This window comes from Nerophis ophidion, linkage group LG01 (genome assembly GCF_033978795.1).
Source record: "Nerophis ophidion isolate RoL-2023_Sa linkage group LG01, RoL_Noph_v1.0, whole genome shotgun sequence".
In the NCBI taxonomy this organism is placed as follows: Eukaryota; Metazoa; Chordata; class Actinopteri; order Syngnathiformes; family Syngnathidae; genus Nerophis; species Nerophis ophidion.
This window is the reverse complement of record NC_084611.1, coordinates 53841891-53864263: the sequence shown is the minus strand read 5'-3', so window position 1 is coordinate 53864263 and position 22373 is coordinate 53841891. Positions and strand designations below refer to the sequence as shown.

General features: G+C 40.3%; 3 protein-coding genes and 1 long non-coding RNA gene across 4 annotated transcripts in view; 2 read left to right on the top strand and 2 right to left on the bottom strand.

Annotated features, from left to right (window-relative positions):
- Positions 1-2474, bottom strand: part of pmm2 (phosphomannomutase 2) — a 36921-nt gene extending 34447 nt beyond the window's left edge. The window contains exon 1 of the mRNA XM_061907282.1: positions 2185-2474. Within this exon, the coding sequence (XP_061763266.1) occupies positions 2185-2259 (75 nt within the window). The 5' untranslated portion in view covers positions 2260-2474. The remainder of the gene's footprint in view (positions 1-2184) is intronic.
- A 5418-nt stretch (positions 2475-7892) lies between these two features.
- On the bottom strand, positions 7893-8790 carry LOC133536728 (uncharacterized). The gene is made up of 2 exons (XR_009802539.1): positions 8227-8790; positions 7893-8141 (listed from the first exon to the last, which is right to left on the bottom strand). It is a non-coding gene; the product is annotated as an uncharacterized LOC133536728 (long non-coding RNA).
- Positions 8791-17499: 8709 nt separating this feature from the next.
- On the top strand, positions 17500-21139 carry hmgb2a (high mobility group box 2a). Its single transcript, XM_061907281.1, has 5 exons — positions 17500-17656; positions 18396-18551; positions 20048-20196; positions 20268-20442; positions 20531-21139. The coding sequence occupies exons 2-5, from the start codon at positions 18405-18407 to the stop codon at positions 20693-20695; spliced, it is 636 nt and encodes a 211-aa protein (XP_061763265.1). The 5' UTR covers positions 17500-17656; positions 18396-18404; the 3' UTR covers positions 20696-21139.
- A 336-nt stretch (positions 21140-21475) lies between these two features.
- Positions 21476-22373, top strand: part of wdr17 (WD repeat domain 17) — a 105348-nt gene continuing 104450 nt past the window's right edge. The window contains exon 1 of the mRNA XM_061907280.1: positions 21476-21572. The gene's annotated coding sequence lies outside the window, so the exon portion shown is untranslated. The remainder of the gene's footprint in view (positions 21573-22373) is intronic.

Genomic DNA, 22373 nt, shown 5'->3' with positions numbered 1-22373 from the left:
CACAAAGGGACTTAAAACAATCCAAAAAGTGAACATTCACTGCAAACTGACTCACCCGTGAGTGTATTCAGGCAGGTAATAAATATCACCAGTTAATAATGTGATTGATTTTAAGATATAAACGATAGCTGCCATTGTGCACAGTTGGAACTGTTACTCAACTTAAACTCATGTGTCTTTGAGAATATAAATTAATATTGAAGTGTTACTTAACGTGATTGTCTAACTGCACAGAGGTATAAATGATAGCAACTGCCAACCACCCAGCTAAAATATAAACAAAATAGTTTTAAATGAGGCGAGTCAATGATTTTGGTGAAACACAATGTTCTACTACGCCTGCTATAACTCAAATTACAGCGACAATGTTAACTAACTTGTCGGATTATGTCCTCATCCTTTTACTAACCAGGTGAGAGATTTGATTGATTGATTGATTGATTGATTGATTGATTGAGAAGTGTATTGACATCTTAAAGAATTTAATCCATGTAATGCTTTAAAAAAAAAAAGGAAATAGATGGTGCTAAAAGCCAAAAGGCTTGTTTCCATTCTGGCATTATTAATGAGCTAGAATAAACTTTCACGAGCACAGAGACCTGCGATGAGATGGCGACTTGTCCAGGGTGTACCCCGCCTTCCGCCCGATTGTAGCTGAGATAGGCGCCAGCGCCCCCCGCGATCCCGAGAGGGAATAAGCGGTAGAAAATGGATGGATGGAGCACAGAGACGAGAAAGCAGCTCACCAGCCGATGATGCCAACATAGCCACACAAGCTATAGCTAGCTCTCCGTTGCATGCATGTGTCTTGTAAAGTTGCATGCATGTGTTTTGAGAAGTTGTGTGTTTTTCCAAGTTACATGTAAATTTGTGTATAGTAGAACGTGTTATGTGAAGTTGCATGCATGTGTTTTGTGAAGTTGTGTTTTTTGTCAAGTTACATGCAAGTTTGTGGCAAGTAGAACATGTTTTGTAAAGTTGGATGCATGTGTCTTGTAAGGTTGCATGCATGTATTTTGTCAAGTTGAATGCATGTGTTTTGTGAAGTTGAATGTTTTGTCAAGTTACATGTAAATTTGTGCAAAGTAGAATTTGTTTTGTAAAGTTGCATGCATGTGTTTTGTAAAGTTGCATGTAAGTTTATGTATCATAGAATGTGTTTTGTAAAGTTGCATGCATGTGTTTTGTAAAGGTGCATGTAAGTTTGTGAATAGTAGAACGTGTTTTGTGAAGTTGCATGCATGTGTCTTGTAAAGTTGCATGCATGTATTTTGTCAAGTTGAATGCATGTGTTTTGTTAAGTTGAATGTTTTGTCAAGGTACATGTAAGTTTGTGCAGAGTAAAATGTGTTTTGTAAAGTTGCATGTAAGTTTATGTATCATAGAATGTGTTTTGTAAAGTTGCATGCATGTGTTTTGTAAAGGTGCATGTAAGTTTGTGAATAGTAGAACGTGTTTTGTGAAGTTGCATGCATGTGTCTTGTAAAGTTGCATGCATGTATTTTGTCAAGTTGAATGCATGTGTTTTGTTAAGTTGAATGTTTTGTCAAGGTACATGTAAGTTTGTGCAGAGTAAAATGTGTTTTGTAAAGTTGCATGTAACTTTGTGTATCGTAGAATGTGTTTTGTAAAGTTGCATGCATGTGTTTTGTAAAGGGGCATGTGAGTTTGTGTATAGTAGAACGTGTTTTGTGAAGTTGCATGTATGTGTCTTGTAAATTTGCATGCATGTGTTTTGTGAAGTTGTATGTTATGTTAAGTTACATGTAAGTTTGTGTATAGTAGAACGTCTTTTGTAAAGTTGCATGTATGTGTTTTGTGAAGCTGCGTGTTTTTTTTTTCAATGTTTGTAGTTCTTTGTTGCCAAAACATACACGTGTTTGGACTTTTGCAGCGCGTTTGCCCTTATCGGCCACCGTAGACATCCGACATAGTTTAATCAATTTTCTATTTCTCCAAACTACATATTTTCACAGCGTTAAGCTTGTGATAAACATAATTGTAATTATAAAAGAGTAATACATTTATAATCTTATTCTGCATTATTAAAACGTTGGATTGATCTTCCCGAGTGGGATCATTGGCTGGCCAAATACCTTACAGAAAATACTATAAATAGTGTCCACTTTACAGATATTAATGATAGTTTTCATTTAAAAAAACATTATTACAGTGATTGTTTACCTGTCTTGGAGCCGTCAGAGTGCCGTCAACGTCAAATAGACAAAGTGTGCTCGAGTCCACCGACACTTCACCCATCTTCTTTCTCCACTCAAACTCACTCAATAGTTAACACACAGACTCGTCGTTTCCTCCGGTGCACAAAGTTAATCCTCGGCTCTTTGACGTCCAAGAGTCCCGAGGTTATGTCGCTCCTTTCACCACCAATCTCAGTCAACTCTTCCTCTTCGGCGTCGTGACTCCTGTCAGTAGGCAAACCGGTCCACGCATGCGCACAATCTGCTTGAAGAGGGGACATGCGTAGACGTAAGTAGACGCAGCATTGGCCGCGGTGACGCGAGAAATTCGGCCGCCATCTTGAAGTTGTGATGAGCAGCCTAAACTAACAGTTGACAGGTAGAAAACAAAGATGATGTTCAGCGTTTTCTGTTAAGCATAGGAATCGGGGGATTACTTTTTACAAGAAAGATTTAACATTAACGTACTATTGGTTGTATTTTGTGACAAGAATATTGCCACAGAGTTGAGAAGGAGCAAAGGTCTTCAATAGTACTGAAATCATAGTTTCTAGCAAACAAGAGTATGACCATAATAGAATTGCTTATCAATTGAATTAATTACATTTAAAAATGTCATACTTGAATAACATAAAGTTGAAATAAATGATGAAGATCCATCCATCCATCTTCTTCCGCCTATCTGAGGTCGGGTCGCGGGGGCAGCAGCCTAAGCAGAAAAGCCCAGACTTCCCTCTCCCCAGCCACTTCGTCCAGCTCTTCCTGGGGGATCCCGAGGCGTTCCCAGGCCAGCCGGGAGACGTAGTCTTCCCAACGTGTCCTGGGTCTTCCCTGTGGCCTCCTACCAGTTAGACGTGCCCTAAACACCTCCCTCGGGAGGCGTTCGGGTGGCATCCTGACCAGATGCCCAAACCACCTCATCTGGCTCCTCTCCATGTGGATTAAGATCGTAAAAGCCAACAGGGGTACAAGTTAGGTACAATGAATTCATTGGACCCCGACTTAAACAAGTTGAAAAACTTATTCGGGTGTTGCCATTTAGTGGTCAATTGTACGAAATATGGACTGTGCTGTGCAATCTACTAATAAAAGTTTCAATCAATCAATCAAAAAGGACCCCGGTCCAGATTGTGTAGGGCGAGGGGGGTAATATATGTTAGCTAACGAGACAATCAGATGGACAGTGGCTATACAGCATTATACAGGAACTAAAGCACGACACACAGGAAACAACAACAAACTCAAAATAAGGCATGACAACCTGGTGGAGTTTAATTTTTTTAACCTTTTCTACGTGCCTCTGTATTTATTTTTTTAATGAAAAAAATGGTTCAAAAAATGTTGAAAAACACTGAGGTAGACCACAAAGAGGTGTTTTAAATGTACAAAAAAATATGAATAAAAGCACTATAAATGTATCATTAACTAAACCATGGGTGTTATAAATGGGTTGTACTTGTATAGCGCTTTTCTACCTTCAAGGTAGTCAAAGCGCTTTGACACTACTTCCACATTTACCCATTCACACACACATTCACACACTGATGGAGGGAGCTGCCATGCAAGGCGCTAACTAGCACCCATCAGGAGCAAGGGTGAAGTGTCTTGCTCAAGACACAACGGACGTGACGAGGTTGGTACGAGGTTGGTACGAGGCGGCGATTGAACCAGGGACCCTCGGGTTGCGCACGGCCTCTCTCCCAACTGCGCCACGCCATCCCGTTAAACTCTGGCCCGCCAAATTTGGCCCACCGTGTGATTTCATTTGGCCCTTGGGGCAATATCAAATTAAAATTAGAGCTAGCCCGGCGGTTGACACCGCATTCACCGCTAATACTCATACTTGCCAACCCTCCCGATTTTCCCGGGAGACTCCCGGAGTTCAGTTCCCCTCCCTAATATCTCCCCAGGAAAACCATTTTCATTAACTTTTCCCGAGTTCCACCCGTATAACAACATAGGGGGCGTGCCTTAAAAGTACTACCTTTAGCGTTCTCTACAACTTGCAGTCACGTCCGCTTTCCCTCCATACAAGCAGCTTGCCGACCAAGTCACATAATACATGCAGCTTGTACACACACATAAGTGAATGCAACGCATACTTGGTCAACGGCCATACAGGTCACACTGAGGGTGGCCGTATAAACAACTTTAACACTGTTACAAATTTGAACCCACACCAAACAAGAATGACAAACAAATTTTGGAAGAACAACCGCACCGTAACACAACATAAACACAACAGAACAAATACCTAGAACCCCTTGCAGCACCAACTCTTCCGGGACGCTACAATATACACCCCCCCCTCCCCACTACCACCAAACCCTGCCCACCCCCCACCCCCCCAAACCTGCCCACCTCATTATTTTATTTTCAAATATATTAGCCTGTGGAAAAAGTTAATGTTGATATTTACCTCAGGAGGCTGCAAATGCAAACCCCGTTTCCAGACTTTTTTTTTTACTTAGATTGGTCTGATCTACCCTTAGACTTAGATTGGTCTGACCTCGCCTTAGACTTAGAAACCCCGTTTCCATATGAGTTGGGAAATTGTGTTAGATGTAAATATAAATGGAATACAATGATTAGCAAATTCTTTTCAATCCATATTCAATTGAAATGCACTACGAAGACAACATATTTGATGTTCAAACTCATAAACTTTTTTTTTTTTTTGCAAAAAATAATTAACTTTGAATTTTTATGGCTGCAACACGTGCCAAAGTAGTTGGGAAAGGGCATGTTCACCACTGTGTTACATCTTCTTTTCTTTTAACAACACTCAATAAACGTTTGGGAACTGAGGAAACTAATTGTTGAAGCTTTGAAAGTGGAATTCTTTCCCATTCTTGTTTTATGTAGAGCTTCAGTCGTTAAACAGTCCGGGGTCTCCGCTGTCATATTTTACACTTCATAATGCGCCACGCATTTTCGATGGGAGACAGGTCTGGACTGCAGGCGGGCCAGGAAAGTACCCGCACTCTTTTTATTACGACGCCTCGCTGTTGTAACACGTGCTGAATGTGGCTTGGCATTGTCGTGCTGAAATAAGCAAGGGCGTCCATGAAAAAGTCGGCGCTTAGAGAGCAGCATATGTTGTTCCGAAACCTGTATGTACCTTTCAGCATTAATGGTGCCTTCACAGATGTGTAAGTTACTCATGCCTTGGGCTCTAATGCACCCCCATACCATCACAGAAATTGGCTTTTGAACTTTGCGTGGATAACAGTCTGGATGGTTCGCTTCCCCTTTGGTCCGGATGACACGATGTCCAATATTTCCAAAAACAATTTGAATTGTGGACTCGTCAGACCACACAACACTTTTTCACTTTGCATCAGTCCATTTTAGACGATCTTGGGCCCAGAGAAGCCGGCGGCGTTTCTGGATGTTGTTGATAAATGGCTTTCGCTTTGTATAGTAGAGCTTTAACTTGCACTTACAGATGTAGCGACGAACTGTATTTAGTGACAGTGGTTTTCTGAAGTGTTCTTGAGTCCATGTGGTGATATCCTTTAGAGATTGATGTCGGTTTTTGATACAGTGCCGTCTGAGGGATCGAAGGTCACGGTCATTCAATGCTGGTTTCCGGCCATGCCGCTTACGTGGGGAGTGATTTCTCCAGATTCTCTGAACCTTTTGATGATATTATGGACCGTCGATGTTGAAATCCCTAAATTTCTTGCAATTGAACTTTGAGAAACGTTGTTCTTAAACTGTTTGACTATTTGCTCACGCAGTTGTGGACAAAGAGGTGTACTTCACCCCATCCTTTCTTGTGAAAGACTGAGCATTTTTTGGGAAGCTGTTTTATACCCAATAATGGCACTCACCTGTTCTTAATTAGCTTGCACACCTGTGGGATGTTCCAAATAAGTGTTTGATGAGCATTCCTCAACTTTATCAGTATTTATTGCCACCTTTCCCAACTTCTTTGTCACGTGTTGCTGGCATCAAATTCTAAAGTTAATGATTATTTACAAAACAAAAAATGTTTATCAGATTGAACATCAAATATGTTGTCTTTGTAGCATATTCAACTGTATATGGGTTGAAAATGATTTGCAAATCATTGTATTCCATTTATATTCACATCTCACACAAATTCCCAACTCATATGGAAACAGGGTTTGTTGAAAAGAGGCATTACATTTTTTATATAAATTGTATTTAATATACCTTTGATGTTTTTTCATTTGTTTTTTGAAAGTAGATTCTGCACTGTTAAGATATATAAGCGTTGCTTGTTCCATATTCAGTGTTAAAGCATATCAGTGTATCAAACTGAGCAATAATTAACATTTTATTCGTGCACTTTCTCTTGCTACTTCAAGGCTTGAATATTTGATTCATTCCTTATTGCGTTTTTATTTTCAAATGTATTATTAGCCTGTGGAAAAAGTTTAATTTTATTTTTACCCTTGAAGGCTGCAAATAGAAAAGAGGCATTGATTTTTTATTTAAATTTAATTTGATATGCAATTGATATTTTTTAAATTATCATCATTATTATTATTTGAAACTAAATTTTGCATGTCACTATAAAGTTATATAAGCCTTACTTGTTCAATATTCAATGCAAAACTTGTTTGGGTCCCTATTAAAAGGTTAATTTGTTCAACTTTGGCCCACGGCTTTGTTCAGTTTTACATTTTGGCCCACTCTGTATTTGACTTTGACACCCCTGAAGTAGACAATCAGATGGACAGTGGCTATACAGCATTATACAAGTCTAAATTGGTGGCATCATGCCTTCAGTGTGCATATAGTATATAGTTATCTGCAAACCTATGAAATGTTGTATTTTATCTTCATTATTTTGTCAGAATGCACCAGAATGCTTAATTTTTATGTGAAAATCACAAATAAATCGTCTGGGGGAGGATGACCCCCCTATGGGGGTTTGGTTTACAACCTTTCAGCCCAACCTATAACAAAATTCACCAACCGCCACTGATTATGAGCCATTCTCATTGTAGGCAAAGGAAAAGACAATACTTTCTTAACAGTATAATTGTAACCAGGAATAAGTCTTCAAGTAACAATATTCAAATACTAACATTGTTGGGTAAGACGGAATTTGGTTTTGTTCTGAATCCAGTGAAACAGATTGGTGGTTTTAGCTGATATAAAGACTTTCAAGTGTTTATATATGTTTATCCAAAGCGACATCCATCCATCCATTTTCTACCACTTATTCCGTTTTGGGGTCGCTGGGGCCTATCTCAGCTACAATTGGGCGGATATCGGGGTACACCCTGGACATGTCGCCGCCTCATCGCAATATCCAAAGTGACATACAGAAAAAATCACTGTAAACATTATCATTTAAGTGAAGAATGTAATGCAAAATATCAATACAAAGTGTCAAGACTAAATGCTGCTGCAGCAACAGAGATACAGTCTATAGTTCCCTAAGATATATAGATATATAACGCATTCATTCAGTGTTTATGTAGGATATACGCATGTATATATAACCTAATCATATTTTTCTTCAATTTGAAAATAGCTGACCGTTTTTTTCCCCATTTCTCTGGGATTATATTCCCAGTTTTGATCTCGGGCGTCTGGTCACTTATAGTACATAACTGGTAGGGAACCTATGGCTCTCGAGCCAGATGTGGCTCTCTTGATGACAGTCTTGTGTCGCGGGGTTCTTCAGGACCGATGGATCACACAGGCAGGTCGTCAAGTTTGCCAATTCTTTTAATGTCTTCTCACACAATATTTCTTCTATTGCTGGTTCACAAATGTCTTTTCTTTTTATTTTGTTCTTTTCACAACATTTCTTCTTTTTGTTCGTTCACAAAGTCTTTTCAGTCTTATTTTGCTCACTCACAATATTTCTTCTCTTTGTCCGTAAATTCTTTCTCCTCCGTCAGCCCCTCGTGCAGCCTCTTCTGGCTTTTCAGCCCAGCCCTGCGGTCACCAACGCTGCTAATAAAGAGACAGGTGATTAGATAACTCGTTCCAGCTGAGGTATCCAATCACCTACCTCGTTCCAGCTGAGGTATCCACTCACCTACCATCTGCTTCCAGCCGGCTCTTGTGCATGCCTCGTCCACAGGCGGCGCCTGACCACGCCCTGGCTCCCACGGACTGCATCTGGCTCTCAGATAATCAATCAATCAATCAATCAATGTTTATTTATATAGCCCTAAATTCCAAGTGTCTCAAAGGGCTGCACAAGCTTCAACAACATCCTCAGTTCAGATCCCAGATAAACCTTAGCTAACATTGCTGAACACGAGAAGTAATGAATAATTCCGCTGGTAATCACAGTGTTAAAAATAACGTCCAAAATATAAAACACTCATGCATTTTAATCCATCCATCTGTTTTCTACCCCACAGTCCCACCTGTTCAAGAAGTCGCATTAATGGTAAGAAGTATTTTATTTATTATTGATTAGCTTCAGAATAACAATCCATCCATCCATCCATCCATCCATCTTCTGCTTATCCAAGGTCGGGTCGCGTAGGCAGCAGCCTAAGCAGGGAAGCCCAGACTTCCCCCTCCCCAGGCACTTTGTCCAGTTCCTCCCGGAGGGTCCCGGGGCGTTCCCAGGCCAGCCGGGAGATTTAGTCTTCCCAAAGTGTCCTGGGTCTTCCTCGTGGCCTCCTATCGGTTGGACGTGCCCTAAACACCTCCAGAGAGAGGCGTTCGGGTGGCATCCTGACCTGATGCCCCAACCACCTCATCTGGCTACTCTCGATGTGGAGGAACACCGACTTACTTTGAGCTCCTCCCGGATGACAGAGCTTCTCACCCTATCTCTAAGGGAGAGCCCTGCCACACGGCGGAGGAAACTCATTTCATCCACTTGTACCCGTGATCTTGTCCTTTCGGTCATGACCCAAAGCTCATGACCATAGATGAAGATGGGAACGTAGATCGACCGAATAACAATGTTGTTGAAAAAGAATAAGAGACTTATTATACTCTAAAAATGTTGGTCATACTTAAAATGCACGCATTTAGTTGTATTCAGTGTTGAAAAATATGATATGCCTCTCACAGAAATACATTTTAAAATATTTGGCTTTTTTGGCTTTCTCAGCCAAAAAGGTTCCCGACCCCAGGCATATAAGAATATTCTATTACTGTTAAGCAAACTATGGATAATAAAACACGCCAAAACATGTGCCTTTTATCATAGCTACACGTATGACAAACAAATCGCATGAAAATCGGTGTTATTCAGTGAGGTAAAATAAATTAAATGCGCTGACAGTTTATTGCTCCTGCCAAATGAATTGCCCTGAGTGGAGCGGATCACCACTCCAAGATGGCGGCCCCGCGTATCGTCAGCGCCAGCAGGCAGTAGCGCTCGATGCTGCGTAGCCTTATAAGATGTCTATGCGGCAAAGACACGTCACTTTCTGTCAACTTGCTTTACGGCAGTCAGTTTCCTGCTAGCCGTCACCGTTGCCATGGTATTCTTTTGTCGTCTATATATATAGATAACATTTAATTTCGAACATTACAAACAAAACTAACGTTATTTAATAATTCACTATTTAGTTCACAGGACAGAAACACGAACAAACGCCTCAGCAGTCTTAAGTGGAAACTACTACGTTACGGATGGTGAATATAAACACGGAAAACGCACTGCTAGTTGAGTGTACAATACACAAAAGTATCAATAATAATGTAACTGAGGGTTTGAAATTGACCAGCGAACCAAAAGGCACTTTTCTTTTATAAACTGTCACGTCATTGTCCCCTTTGAACCACACGCACACTTCCGGCTTTGCGGTAATAGGGCGTTATGGCACATCCGGTCCAACCCTGCCAAAACAATGAAAAATGGCTTACAATAACTGCATGAAGACCATTTGAATGAATGTGTTAAAGTGAGTCCCACACACAAAAACTAGAGTGACAAATTGTTCAGGAGAGAACACACAGAAGATAATACAAATAATGACAGAAGATATAAACAAATTAAAAAAGATGGTTTGACAAAAACGGTCTATCTTTGAATCTCAGTAAAACTAAAATAATGCCATTAGGTAACAGTCGAAGAGAGAGTCAAACACAAAATACAAATAGACGGAGTAGATATTGAAAGGGTAAAAGAAAACACATTTTTGGGTGTAATAATAGATGATAAAATGGACTGGAAATCTCATGTAAATAATATACAACATAAAGTAGCAAGAAACAACTCAATAATGAATAAAGCAATACGTGTCATAATTTGCCATTAAAACAGTTCATACTACAGTTAGAAAATCAGATTAATACAAGAAAAAAGTAATGTTGGAAGCGTACATTTTTTATTGTTTTTGGTTCCCCGGGGGGGGGGGGGTTGCCCACATACGCGGTCCTCTCCAAGGTTTCTCAGTCATCATTGTCACCGACGTCCCACTGGGTGTGAGTTTCCCTTGCCCTTGTGTGGGCTCTACCGAGGATGTCGTTGTGGTTTGTGTTGTGGTTTGTGTTGTGGTTTGTGCAGCCCTTTGAGACACTAGTGATTTAGGGCTATATAAATAATCATTGATTGATTGATTGATTGATTTTTGTAAATAAAACAGAAAAACTCCAATTACTGTATTTATAATATTGCAAGAAATACATTTTGCTGGCACAAAAAGAAAGTCAGAATGTTGCAAAAACTAAACCTGAATGTTGCGAATATATTTTTGCTGAATACGAATTTACGGTCAAAAGAAGTAAGTCATGATATTTAAAAAGGATGTCTGGATTTTTTCAGAGTAACATAATTTTACAGGAAGAATGATGGAAAGTTATTTAAAACATTCTACAAGAAAGTTGTACTACTTGGAGAGTAATTTCAAAAATTGGAGTGTTACAATAGGTTGGAATGTGACTAATTCCTAAAAAAAAAAAGTTTAAAATTACAAGAATGCATTTATTTTTTTATTTGTAAATAATATTAATAGGTTGACAAAAGGATTTCAAAATGTTTCAAAAACTGAATTGTACTACAACAATAATAACATTCATACAATATGATAAAAGCTCTAATGTTGTTAAGAAAACATGTTGCAAGAATATATATAATTTTTTTATATTGATGTAATAGTACAAGATTAAAGTCATTATTATACACAAATAAAGAAGATACCTGGAACATTTCAAGGAGGAAATCGTAAAAACATGATTAAGACTCTGAACCTACCAGTGAAAATAAAATCGTAATATACCAATAAAGTTTGAATGTTACTAGAATACAGTTGTAATAATATTAATACTACAAAAATAAATGTATACCTGCTGAAAGACCAGTACTGCTGAGGTATTACTGTTCACGTTTTTGTGGGAAGATTGACATGATTATTTTTTACTTTATTTTTGCAACGTTACTTTTTCTCTCAAATATGTACATTTTAGTGTGTCTGCCTCACTATACGAAGGTCCTGAGTAGTCCTGGGTTCAATCCCGGGCTCGGGATCTTTCTGTGTGGGGTTTGCATGTCCTCCCCGTGAATGCGTGGGTTCCCTCCAGGTACTCCGGCTTCCTCCCTTTTCCAAAGACATGCACCTGGGGATAGGTTGATTGGCAACTCTAAATTGGCCCTAGTGTGTGAATGTGAGTGTGAATGTTGTCTATCTGTGTTGGCCCTGCAATGAGGTGGCGACTTGTCCAGGGTGTACCCCGCCTTCTGCCCGATTGTAGCTGAGATAGGCACCAGCGCCCCCCACGACCCCAAAGGGAATAAGCGGCAGAAAATGGATGGATGGTGTTCTAGACCAAAAATCACTTCATATTCTCTACTGCTTGCTAGTGTTACATATCTGTGTTATTAAGTAGAAGTATGGGGAAACATCTACAAATGTGTGCTTCATTCACTAACGGTGTTACAAAAAAAGATCAATTAGAATAATACATAAGGTTGGATATAGTGAACATGCAAACCCTTTATTTATTGAATCACAATTATTGAAATTCAGCGATTTGGTGCATTTGCAAACAGCTAAAATTATGAAGAAAGCAAACTAAAACCTGCTACCCAAGAATGTACAAAAAAATTAAAACATTTGAATGCTCGTACAACACCTAAAACCTTTGGCATATCCGTATGTGGAATTAAATTGTGGAATGGATTAACCAAAGAAGTCAAACAAGGCACCAATATGCTTCAGTTTAAGAGACTGTTCAAACTACAAATGCTCACAAAGTACACAGAACAAGAATTATGATTAACATCTTGAACCCATTTTTTTTTTATTATAAGTGTTATCTAATTGTATTTTTTTAGGTTAGGATTATTTTTGTATTTAATATTTGTTTACTTACTATAGTATGTTATTGATTTTAAACTGTTCTGTTACAGAGAACAAGGAAATGGGATAAAATTGCTATGGTATGAAAAGGGGTGGGATACAATAAACCCAGCATCTTACTACTCCATTTCGGACATGCTGTAATGAAACAACTAGAAATATGTGATGTTTCGTATGCATGTTCCAAATAAACTGAAATTGAACTAAAATTTCTAATTGTCTATGTTCCAATGTATATGAAGTTGTAATATGTTTTGTCAAAAACAGCTTACCACAAATGTCTAAAGCTAAGCTAATCTAAAGTAAGCCTAAGCATTTTTGTATTATTTTTTTGCTGGGCAAGGCCTCCTAACATGCAGGACCAACCCCAACCCCGCACCACACTAAATATAAAAATATTGTATCATGAGAGGGACAAGCGGTAGAAATAGATGGATGGACGGCATATGACTGTTAGAACTAAATTCACCAAGAGATGGCAGCATTTTTCCTTCATAGAAAATAGCAAAGGACTTACAGCCACACACCTATAGTCAGCACATGGACAAAGATAAGACCTTCTGGAGGGAAGTTCTGTGGACAGATGAGAAAAGGAGAAAAGGTTTGGAGCAGAAAAGGTGAGGCCTTTATTCCCAGGAACACCAAAACTACCGTCAAGCATGGTGGTGGTAGTATTATGCGCTGGGCCTGTTTTGCTGCCAATGGAACTGGTGCTTTACAGAGAGTAAATGGGACAATGAGAAAGGTGGATTACCGCCAAATTCTTCAGGACAACCTAAAATCATCAGCCCGGAGGTTGGGTCTTGGGCGCAGTTGGGTGTTCCAACAGGACAATGACCCCAAACACACGTCAAAAGTGGTAAAGGAATGGAAAAATCAGGCTACAAAATAAGGTTTTAGAATGGTCTTCCCAAAGTCCTGACTGAAACGTGTGGACAATGCTGAAGAAACAAGTCCAGGTCAGAAAACCAACACATTTAGCTGAACTGCACCGATTTTGTCGGGAGAGTGGTCAAAAATTCAACCAAAAGCTTGCTAGCAGCTTGTGGATGGCTACCAAAAACACCTTAATGCAGTGAAACTTGCCACGGGACATGTAACCAAATATTAATATTAATTATCATTTTATGCGATGGTCTCGAATCCAATTAAGCTACCGCTTATTTACCTGAATCAGTGCAGAATAGGGCATATTTTCTAAAAGTTCAGAGTCAAATACATAAGCGACACTTCATCACAGTCAGATTTATAAACATATGAACCTTAAAGAGTATCTTATTCACAATTTGATCATGAAAACAATATTTCAAATGAGTTGTGGGGGATATTTACACTCTTAAGAAAAATATTTTCAAAAGATTTATCATCACCGAGACGTTACTGCTTGCTACAACCTCATTTAATTTGACACTGGCGGGATTTAGAGAAGAAAAGATTGGAGGCACATAATGTCTTTATATCTGAGGGGTCCACAAATTAAGCATTAACCGGTGAAAGATAAAGTTGGATTTAAATAGTTCATCGCTAAGTTCCATATTTGATAAACATTACAAGCTGCTGTGATCGTGACTATCAGGTTCAAACACTGATAACATCTATTAAACAAGACAAGAAGCAGGGAATCAAACAGAGACCGAATTAAATTTGGCTCAATGAGGAGAAACGCGAACACCCGTACCCTTGTACAGTGTTCCATGCTCTGACGAAAGATTGTACGCCTCCTCTTTTATTTGGACTTTCCCTGAATACATGGCAACAGCTGTTTCTAAAGGTATGGGGGTCGTAAAGAGCCATCGCATTTGATTACAAAACAGTTCCAAGAAAAGGTCGGTTAGAAGAAAATGTTGTGGCAACTGTTCGAAGAACAGGTACCTGGAACTTGGGCAGGTCCTGCTTTGTCCCCCCTTTGTAGTTCTCGGGTCAAGACACAATCGTTCTGTGGATTACAATACAGCAAAGAAACAGAACACCTTCATGTGGCTCCCCATCCTACACAGTGAAGTTTTACAAGCCTTTTGCTTGGTAGGATCAAAGACAGCTTTTGTCCTCTAGCGAGCTGAACACAATGTAACACAAAGTTTTGTGATAACTTAGAGACAATTATTCTAACAGTGACTGTGCATCAGTGCACAAAGCAAGGTCCATAAAGGCATGGATGACAGAGTCTGATGTGGATAAACTTGACTGCCCTGCTTAGAGTCCTGACATGAACCTGATAGAACATGTTTGGGATGAATTACAGCGGAGACTGAGAGCCAGGCCTTCTCGACCAACATCAGTGTGTGACCTCACCAATGCGCTTTTGCAAGAATGATGGAAAATTCCTATAAACACACTCTGCAACCTTGTGGACAGCTTTCCCAGGAAAGTTGAAGCTGTAATAGCTGCAAAAGGTGGACCAACGTCATATTGAACCCTATGGGTTAGGAATGGGTCCCCAGTCGTCTTGGACTCCATGCAACTGGACCCTGTCACGGATCGTGTGATGACTGTCTGTGCACCAGTCTCCCCACGTTAAACTAAGTCACACACAGGAATCCTCCATAAAGGGATACCCCCCTACCAAGAGGATCGTCATACTCGTTCACGTGACTGCCGATGATGACTTGGCCGCGGTTTGAACTCACAACCTACCGATCTCAGGGCAGACACTCTAACCACTTTGTTGTTCTAGCTTTGTTTTTGTTTTGTTTTTAAATGCACTGTAACACTTTGAGATTGTTTGTTCGATGTAAAGTGCTTTTACAAATAAAATCTATTATTATTATTATCTCTAACTGTTCACAAGTAAGGGAAGAGTGGATCGTGAGATCGACAGGCGGATCGGTGCAGCGCCTTCAGTAATGCGGACGCTGTATCGATCCGTTGTGGTGAAGAAGGAGCTGAGCCGGAAGGAAAAGCTCTCAATTTACCGGTCGATCTACGTTCCCATCCTCACCTAAAGTCATGAGCTTTGGGTTATGACCGAAAGGACAAGATCATGAGTACTGTTCACGAGTGAGGGAAAAGTGGATTGTGAAATCGACCAGCGGATTAGTGCGGCGTCTTCCGTAATGCGGACGCTGTATCGATCTGTTGTGGTGAAGAAGGAGCTGAGCCGGAAGGCAAACCTTTCAATTTACTGGTCGATATACGTTTCCCATCCTCATCTACGGTCATGATCTTTGGGTTTTGACCGAAAGAACAAGATCACGGGTACAAGCAGCCGGAATTAGTTTCCTCCGTTGGGTGACGGGCTCTCCCTTAGAGATAGGCTGAGAAGCTCTGCCATCCGGGGGGGAGGGCAAAGTAACGCCGCTGCTCCTCCACATCGAGAGGAGCCAGAAGAGGTGGTTCAGGCATCTGGTCAGGATGTTACCCGAACGCCTCCCTAGGGAGGTGTTTAAGGCACGTTCGACCAGTAGGAGGCCAGAACACGTTGGGTAGACTATGTCTCCCGGCTGGCCTGGGAACACCTCGGGATCCCCCGGGAAGAGCTGGACGAAGTTGCTGGGGAGAGGAAAGTCTGGGCTTCCCTGCTTAGGCTGCTGCCCCCGCGACCCGACCTCGGATAAGCGGAAAAAGATGGATGGATGGACGGCTGTTACCGGGAGGGCATTACAGCTCAAATAGAAAACGCTCTATAGCCGCAGATTTTTTTGAGGGGTTCTGGGAATAAGACTGTTTAGTATTTCATACGTAGAGTAGTAAAATCTTAAAGGCCTACTGAAACCCACTACTAACAACCACGCAGTCTGATAGTTTATACATCAATGATGAAATATTAACATTGCAATACATGCCAATACGGCCGGTTTAGTTTCCTAAATTGCAATTTTAAATTTCGCGCGGAATACCCTGTTGAAAACGTCAGTATGATGACGCGTGCGCGTGACGTCTCGGATTGTAGCGGACATTTTTTTCCAGCCCGATCTCAGCTATGAGTAGTCTGCTTTAATGGCATAATTACACAGTATTCTAGACATCTGTGTTGCTGAATCTTTTGCAATTTGTTCAATTAATAATGGAGACGTCAAATAAGAAAGATGTAGGTGGGAAGCGGTGTATTGCGGCTGCCTTTAGCAACACAAACACAGCCGGTGTTTCCTTGTTCCTGAAGGTGAAACTTTAATATGGAACAGAGCGGTCAAGCGAACATGGTTCCCGACCACATGTCAACCGGCAGGTTTCAGTGAGAAAATTGTGGTAATAAGTCGGCTCTTACCGTAGACATGAGCGGAGCTTGCGTCGTTCATCGTGCACATGTCAATGAGGCAGCTGCTTGGCTTCCCTCAGAGACACTGGTGGTCACCACACCTGTGGCCACACCCCTCCGAATTTCAGGTACGACAGTATAATCTCACTACAACATTAGTAACACAACAAGCAGATAAGGGATTTTCCAGAATTATCCTAGTAAATGTGTTTAATAACATCTGAATCGCTCCCACTGCCCTGTTTTTTTTCTACTCCTTCATTCTAACTTTCCTCATCCACGAATCTTTCATCCTCACTCAAATTATTGGGGAAATCATTGCTTTCTTGGTCCGAATCGGTCTTGCTTCTGGTGGCCATGATTGTAAACAATGTGAGCTCCACAACCCTTGACGTCACGCGCACATCGTCTGCTAATTCCGGTACAGGCAAGGCTTTTTTATTAACGACCAAAAGTTATATCACAAAATGATCAAGTACGACACATAGAATGGACCTGCTATCCCCGTTTGAATAAAAACATCTCATTTCAGTAGGCCTTTAAGTACAAGCTGTTGTCAATTGTACGGAATATGTACTGTACTGTGCAATCTACTAATAAAAAATGTATATAAATTCAGTCAAAACGTCTGGTAAAGTCTAACAGCCGATGACGACGAAACCTCATCGTTACTTTTTAATGAACAAACAAACAAAACAAAACAAAAAAATTTCGCGCCCTGTTGTTTAAAACCCCTGCCCGCCATTAACCAATCCGCGTTCAGGCGAGACAGAAAACGTGCTGTTTTGGCTTCTTCCGTCAGAACCAATCAAAAAGCGCCTTTTTGTCCCGTGCACTGGGTTTCAAATTGAAACGACGCAATCCGGCCAATCCCCGCCGAGAGGGGGAGGAGCTGCGGATGTACTTGTAGGCAAGTTAGTGCGACTCAACAGACCGCAGCGAAAAGCCTTCAAAGCCTTTTACTCCGTTCACTCCGCCACACTTTGTCTCGCTTGTTACTGGTAAGTGTCCATTTTTTTAAATGTTTTATTTTTTCTAGAACCTTCTTCGTCTTCACAACGTCTTATCCGTCGTCCTTGAAGTGCGCGGTGGTGTTTTATTTGCTACGGTTTTTACCGGATATTTCAACATCTACGTTTCGTATTACGCCACAATTTATATTTTTTTGAACTTTTATTACAACGTAATTTTTATATCAATATACTAAGCAACCGTAATAATGAGACTTTATCGGTGGCGGACTGAGCTTCTTGGTAAACAAGACGAAGCCCAAACGCCATTTGGCTGTACTGCTTAGGCCTTTGTACAATGGCCACGCGCTCAACTTTTAAAAGGGAACAAACTGACGCGCACGTCGCCTTTTTGTTTGCGTCTTTCGCCTTTTGTGGTGTTTAAAGTGTTACGACTCGTTATGTCGGGGGGTTAGAAGGCTCGTTTCGTCACTTTAGTTAAACAAGTTTGTGTCGAGGGTGAGTTTAGGCGGGAAGATACAAAATGGAGTCGCGTCTTTTTGTCCCTACAAGGAAGAAAGCCGATTAGAGTCATGAAACATCTTTCGGTGCCCCATTTTGTATTACGAGTAGCGTATTCAACATCATTTACCGTTTTTTGTTCAACCCCATGCAGTATTAACCGAATAAATATTGTTTCGTTTTAAACATTTCTCGACTCTTCCTGTCAGTTTTCCCGTATACTTTTTACGTAATCGTTTAGTTGGATCTTGTTTTTTTTAATGTCCAGGAAGCAGCCATGACGAAGGATCCCAACAAGCCCAGAGGCAAGACTTCATCCTACGCCTTCTTTGTGGCGACCTGCCGCGAGGAGCACAAAAAGAAGCACCCAGGAACCAGTGTGGGCTTTGCTGAGTTCTCAAAGAAATGCTCAGAAAGATGGAAGGTAATCTACAGTCTAATTTGATGTATGAATAAAGGTAGATGTGTCCACAAGTATATTTTAACGGCTCATTATTAATATATAATTAAAACAAAGACGCAACTAGGAAAAAAGTAAGGAGAAAAAGTTTCAGTGGTGACTAATAAAACAAAGCTGCCATGCAGACTTTTTTTTGTCACTGTTTAAAAAAAATAAATCCAAATGAATGTTGTGAAATATTGTAGTCTCCAATTACTTCACATCAAATACTTGTTGGGATAAATATTCCCAAAATTACTTGTCATAATAAATGTATGACTAAGAGCAAAATTAACAAATTTTACATTTATCTACAGCTTAAGTTAAGAACACAATTAACAAACGTCACAATTATCTACTGATAGTGCTGAAGTTGATGTAGGATTTAAAAACATATACATATAATGGCTTATTTTTAACAGTTTGAGTGGGGCGCTCTGGATTCCCAATAATTGTATTTGGGGGTTTTTTCGGTCATAGCTCACAAATAATAAATGAAAATGTTATGAATTGGTGACATATTTTATGCTTCAATTACCTCACATTAAAAATTCATTTTTTTGGAAGAAAATTATGCTTTTTTTTTCAGTTTGCTGTAAAATTTGGATTTTCTTTGCCAAAAAGGGTTTAAACACACTGTATATTTTACTTGATCTACATATACACATGAAGTTGATTTCCATATTTAAGCATTGATAGTACAGATCAAAGACTTGAGTTTTTTTTACGAGTTCCCTTGACCAAGAATTGATTAATGTGGACTCCGACTTAAACAAGTTGAAAAACTTATTCAGGTGTTACCATTTAGTGGTCAGTTGTACGGAATATGTACTGTACTGTGCAATCTACTAAGTCTCAATCAATCAAAAAAAAAACTTATTAGAGTCTGAAAGGTGAAACAAATATATAGTAAAATGGCCGCTGCATGCTTTGATTTTCCAGTATGCATCCCTCAGTGGGGGGGAAACACCAATGGATAAGGGTTTCATTATTTAAACAAACCTGTAGTAGTCTCCCCTGGTTAAAAAAAGAGAGCAAAACAAACTACCGGACCCTGTTCCAATCTGTAGGGCTGCACTTCAAGTCAATATTGATGTGCAATTTGTCAACAAATATTTGAGGCCCATTTTATCTTGTTTACCTATTTAGAGTAATTATTGATATGATTACATTTGTGCTAAATTTGGCCACAGATAATTCAACATTGTCAAATTTTACAATTGTCTGTACAGACAGAAACTGTATGTCTTTGTTTTACATTTGTTTTAAGTTGCATTGAATTATATCTGCTGATACCTGCATAAAGCCTCTGTATGATTTTTGACAAATTCAGGGAATATGTGGACTTTAGGCAAACCGTAGTTGGAGTCACTAATCTAGGCAACATTCATTGTCTGATTATGCCTCCATGAAATGTAGTGATTAGTAAGTTGTCTGTACATTAACATGCCTTGAGGCTGACGTAATTATCTGTGGTGCAGACTATGTCCGGCAAGGAAAAGCAGAAGTTTGAGGAGCTGGCGAAGAATGACAAGGTCCGATACGACCGGGAGATGAAAACATACATCCCCCCTAAAGGTGCCAAAAAGGGGAAGAAGAAGAAGGATCCCAATGCCCCCAAAAGGCCACCGTAAGTGGACAAGATCTCGGTTTTTATCTAATTGTGCTTTTCATGCATTAATATTAGTTGCCTCTTTGTAGCTCCGCCTTCTTTGTCTTCTGCTCGGAACACCGTCCAAAGATCAAGGAGGACCATCCGGGTATTTCCATTGGTGACATCGCCAAGAAGCTTGGTGAGCTGTGGTCTTTACAGTCTGCCAAAGACAAGATCCCGTTTGAGGCGAAAGCCGCCAAACTGAAGGAAAAGTATGAGAAGGTGAGGTTATTTGCATCACTTATTGTGCCATGTTTTTATTTCCGGTGTGTACCACATTTTTAAATCCTGGTCATAATGTTATTTCCAGGATGTTGCTGCATATAAAGCGTCCGGTGGCTCAGGGAAGGCCGATGCTGGAAAGAAGGGTGGCCCAGGCAGGCCCAAAAAAGCGCAGCCAGTTGAAGACGACGATGATGATGATGATGATGAGGAAGACGACGAAGATGACGACGATGATGAAGATGACGATTAAGCGGTTATATATAATGTTTGTAATGCATTAAGCTAAGTTTGTTCTGTGCATATTCAAACTGTATAACCTGCTGTTGGTCCGCCTCTTTTGGGTAAGCAGACCTGTAATTCCTTGTCCAATTCAGGGATTTAGTTTTTCCTCAATTAGTCCCTTTAATCATTTCTTAAACTTGGTTTTGTGTGTCTTTAGATTATTGTTGCGATATTAAAAACAGTTAACTTTTGAGTCGGTGTACCTGATTGCTATTACAGAGGACTTAGTCTGCCCTACAGTGACTGGACAGCAGCATATCGGCATGGTTTTAAAGAGATGTTTGGCTTCTCAAAGCACTGCTTTAGTTTTGTCGAATGGTGCTCTTTTGTCCACTGCCATTTTACTGTCAAAACATTCATGTAGAACACTTTTTTGTAATAAAGTTTTTGTATATTGGTTGCCATCCTGAAAGTGATGTGTCCTATATGTCCTATATTTGTGATTAAAGCCAACCTAGTCCAGTTAGCTCAAGTATTGACAATGATGGTAAATTACTTTTATGTTGTATAATACATTAGCGCAGTTGGTGAATTTGTACCCTGGGCTGTTAGCGATGCACATAAAGGGAAAATTAACCTGCCTTCCGCCCGATTGTAGCTGACCCAGCGACCCCGAAAGGGAATAAGCGGTAGAAATGGATGGATGGATAAAAGTAAACAGCCAAAAACGAGTGTTGAGTCCGGACGTGGAGATGATTGACAGTCGGTCCAACCAATAGTCAATGAGAACGAGCGTCAGCAATTGACCAATCACAGACGTCCTGGAGGCCTGTCTTAACCAAGAGGATCCGCAGCATCAGAGCCGAGGAGCTGTTCGTCGTGGCTCGGCGTGTCTGCAACTGACGGTAAGGAGACGATTCCACAAGCCATGTTTGTGTGTACAAAGGCATGTGTGTGTATATCGTCACAACCGGAGTATTTAAATCGCGATTACATTCCACCCGTGTGTTAACAGCGGCTGACAAGACGAAAGCGATCTGCGACACATCGCAATACCCCAGGATTACTTGGTGCTGAAACCTGTTGATGGCATCATTGGAAGCATTTCCAAGCAAATGTGACTCTTAAAGCGGACTGTTAAACACGCCAGGGTGACATGTTTTATTAAAGATGCTAACAGCAGGTTAGCTTATTCATTTGAACGCTGATTGAACGATTATCATTGTCAAATATTGCTACGATACACCAAGTACCACCACAGAAAACACTTGACTTTTCCAAGTACCAGCATAATGACTGACGGTAGCGTAGTCGGCCTAGGTATTCATTAAAAAAACTAGCCACAGGTTTTATTTAATATTTATGGCCACTGCAACATTATGCACTGTTTGAACAGTAACACTGTGTTTGAATATTTTATTAAGTGACTTTTCGGCTTACCACTAGGCCAGGGGTCGGCAACCCAAAATGTTGAAAGAGCCATATTGGACCAAAATTATTTTATAAACAAATCTGACTGGAGCCGCAAAATATTAAAAGTGTTATAATGAAGGCAACACATAATTAGCCTACTATAATTTTTATTCTACACATTAGTAAAATGGAGGCTTCTCACAGGATGAGATGACTCCTGGAGGCTGTCTTCTTTTAATAGATTTATCAGTCTTTGCTGGGTAACATTTGCTGTGGTTTGGAACAACATGGCA

Bases quoted from the DNA above. Each gene is read 5' to 3' on its own strand.
- hmgb2a (XM_061907281.1), top strand. From the start codon at position 18,405: ATGACGAAGGATCCCAACAAGCCCAGAGGCAAGACTTCATCCTACGCC. The intron at 18,552-20,047 runs GTAATCTACAGT...TCTGTGGTGCAG, and splicing joins AATGCTCAGAAAGATGGAAG to ACTATGTCCGGCAAGGAAAA. The intron at 20,443-20,530 runs GTGAGGTTATTT...TGTTATTTCCAG, and splicing joins TGAAGGAAAAGTATGAGAAG to GATGTTGCTGCATATAAAGC.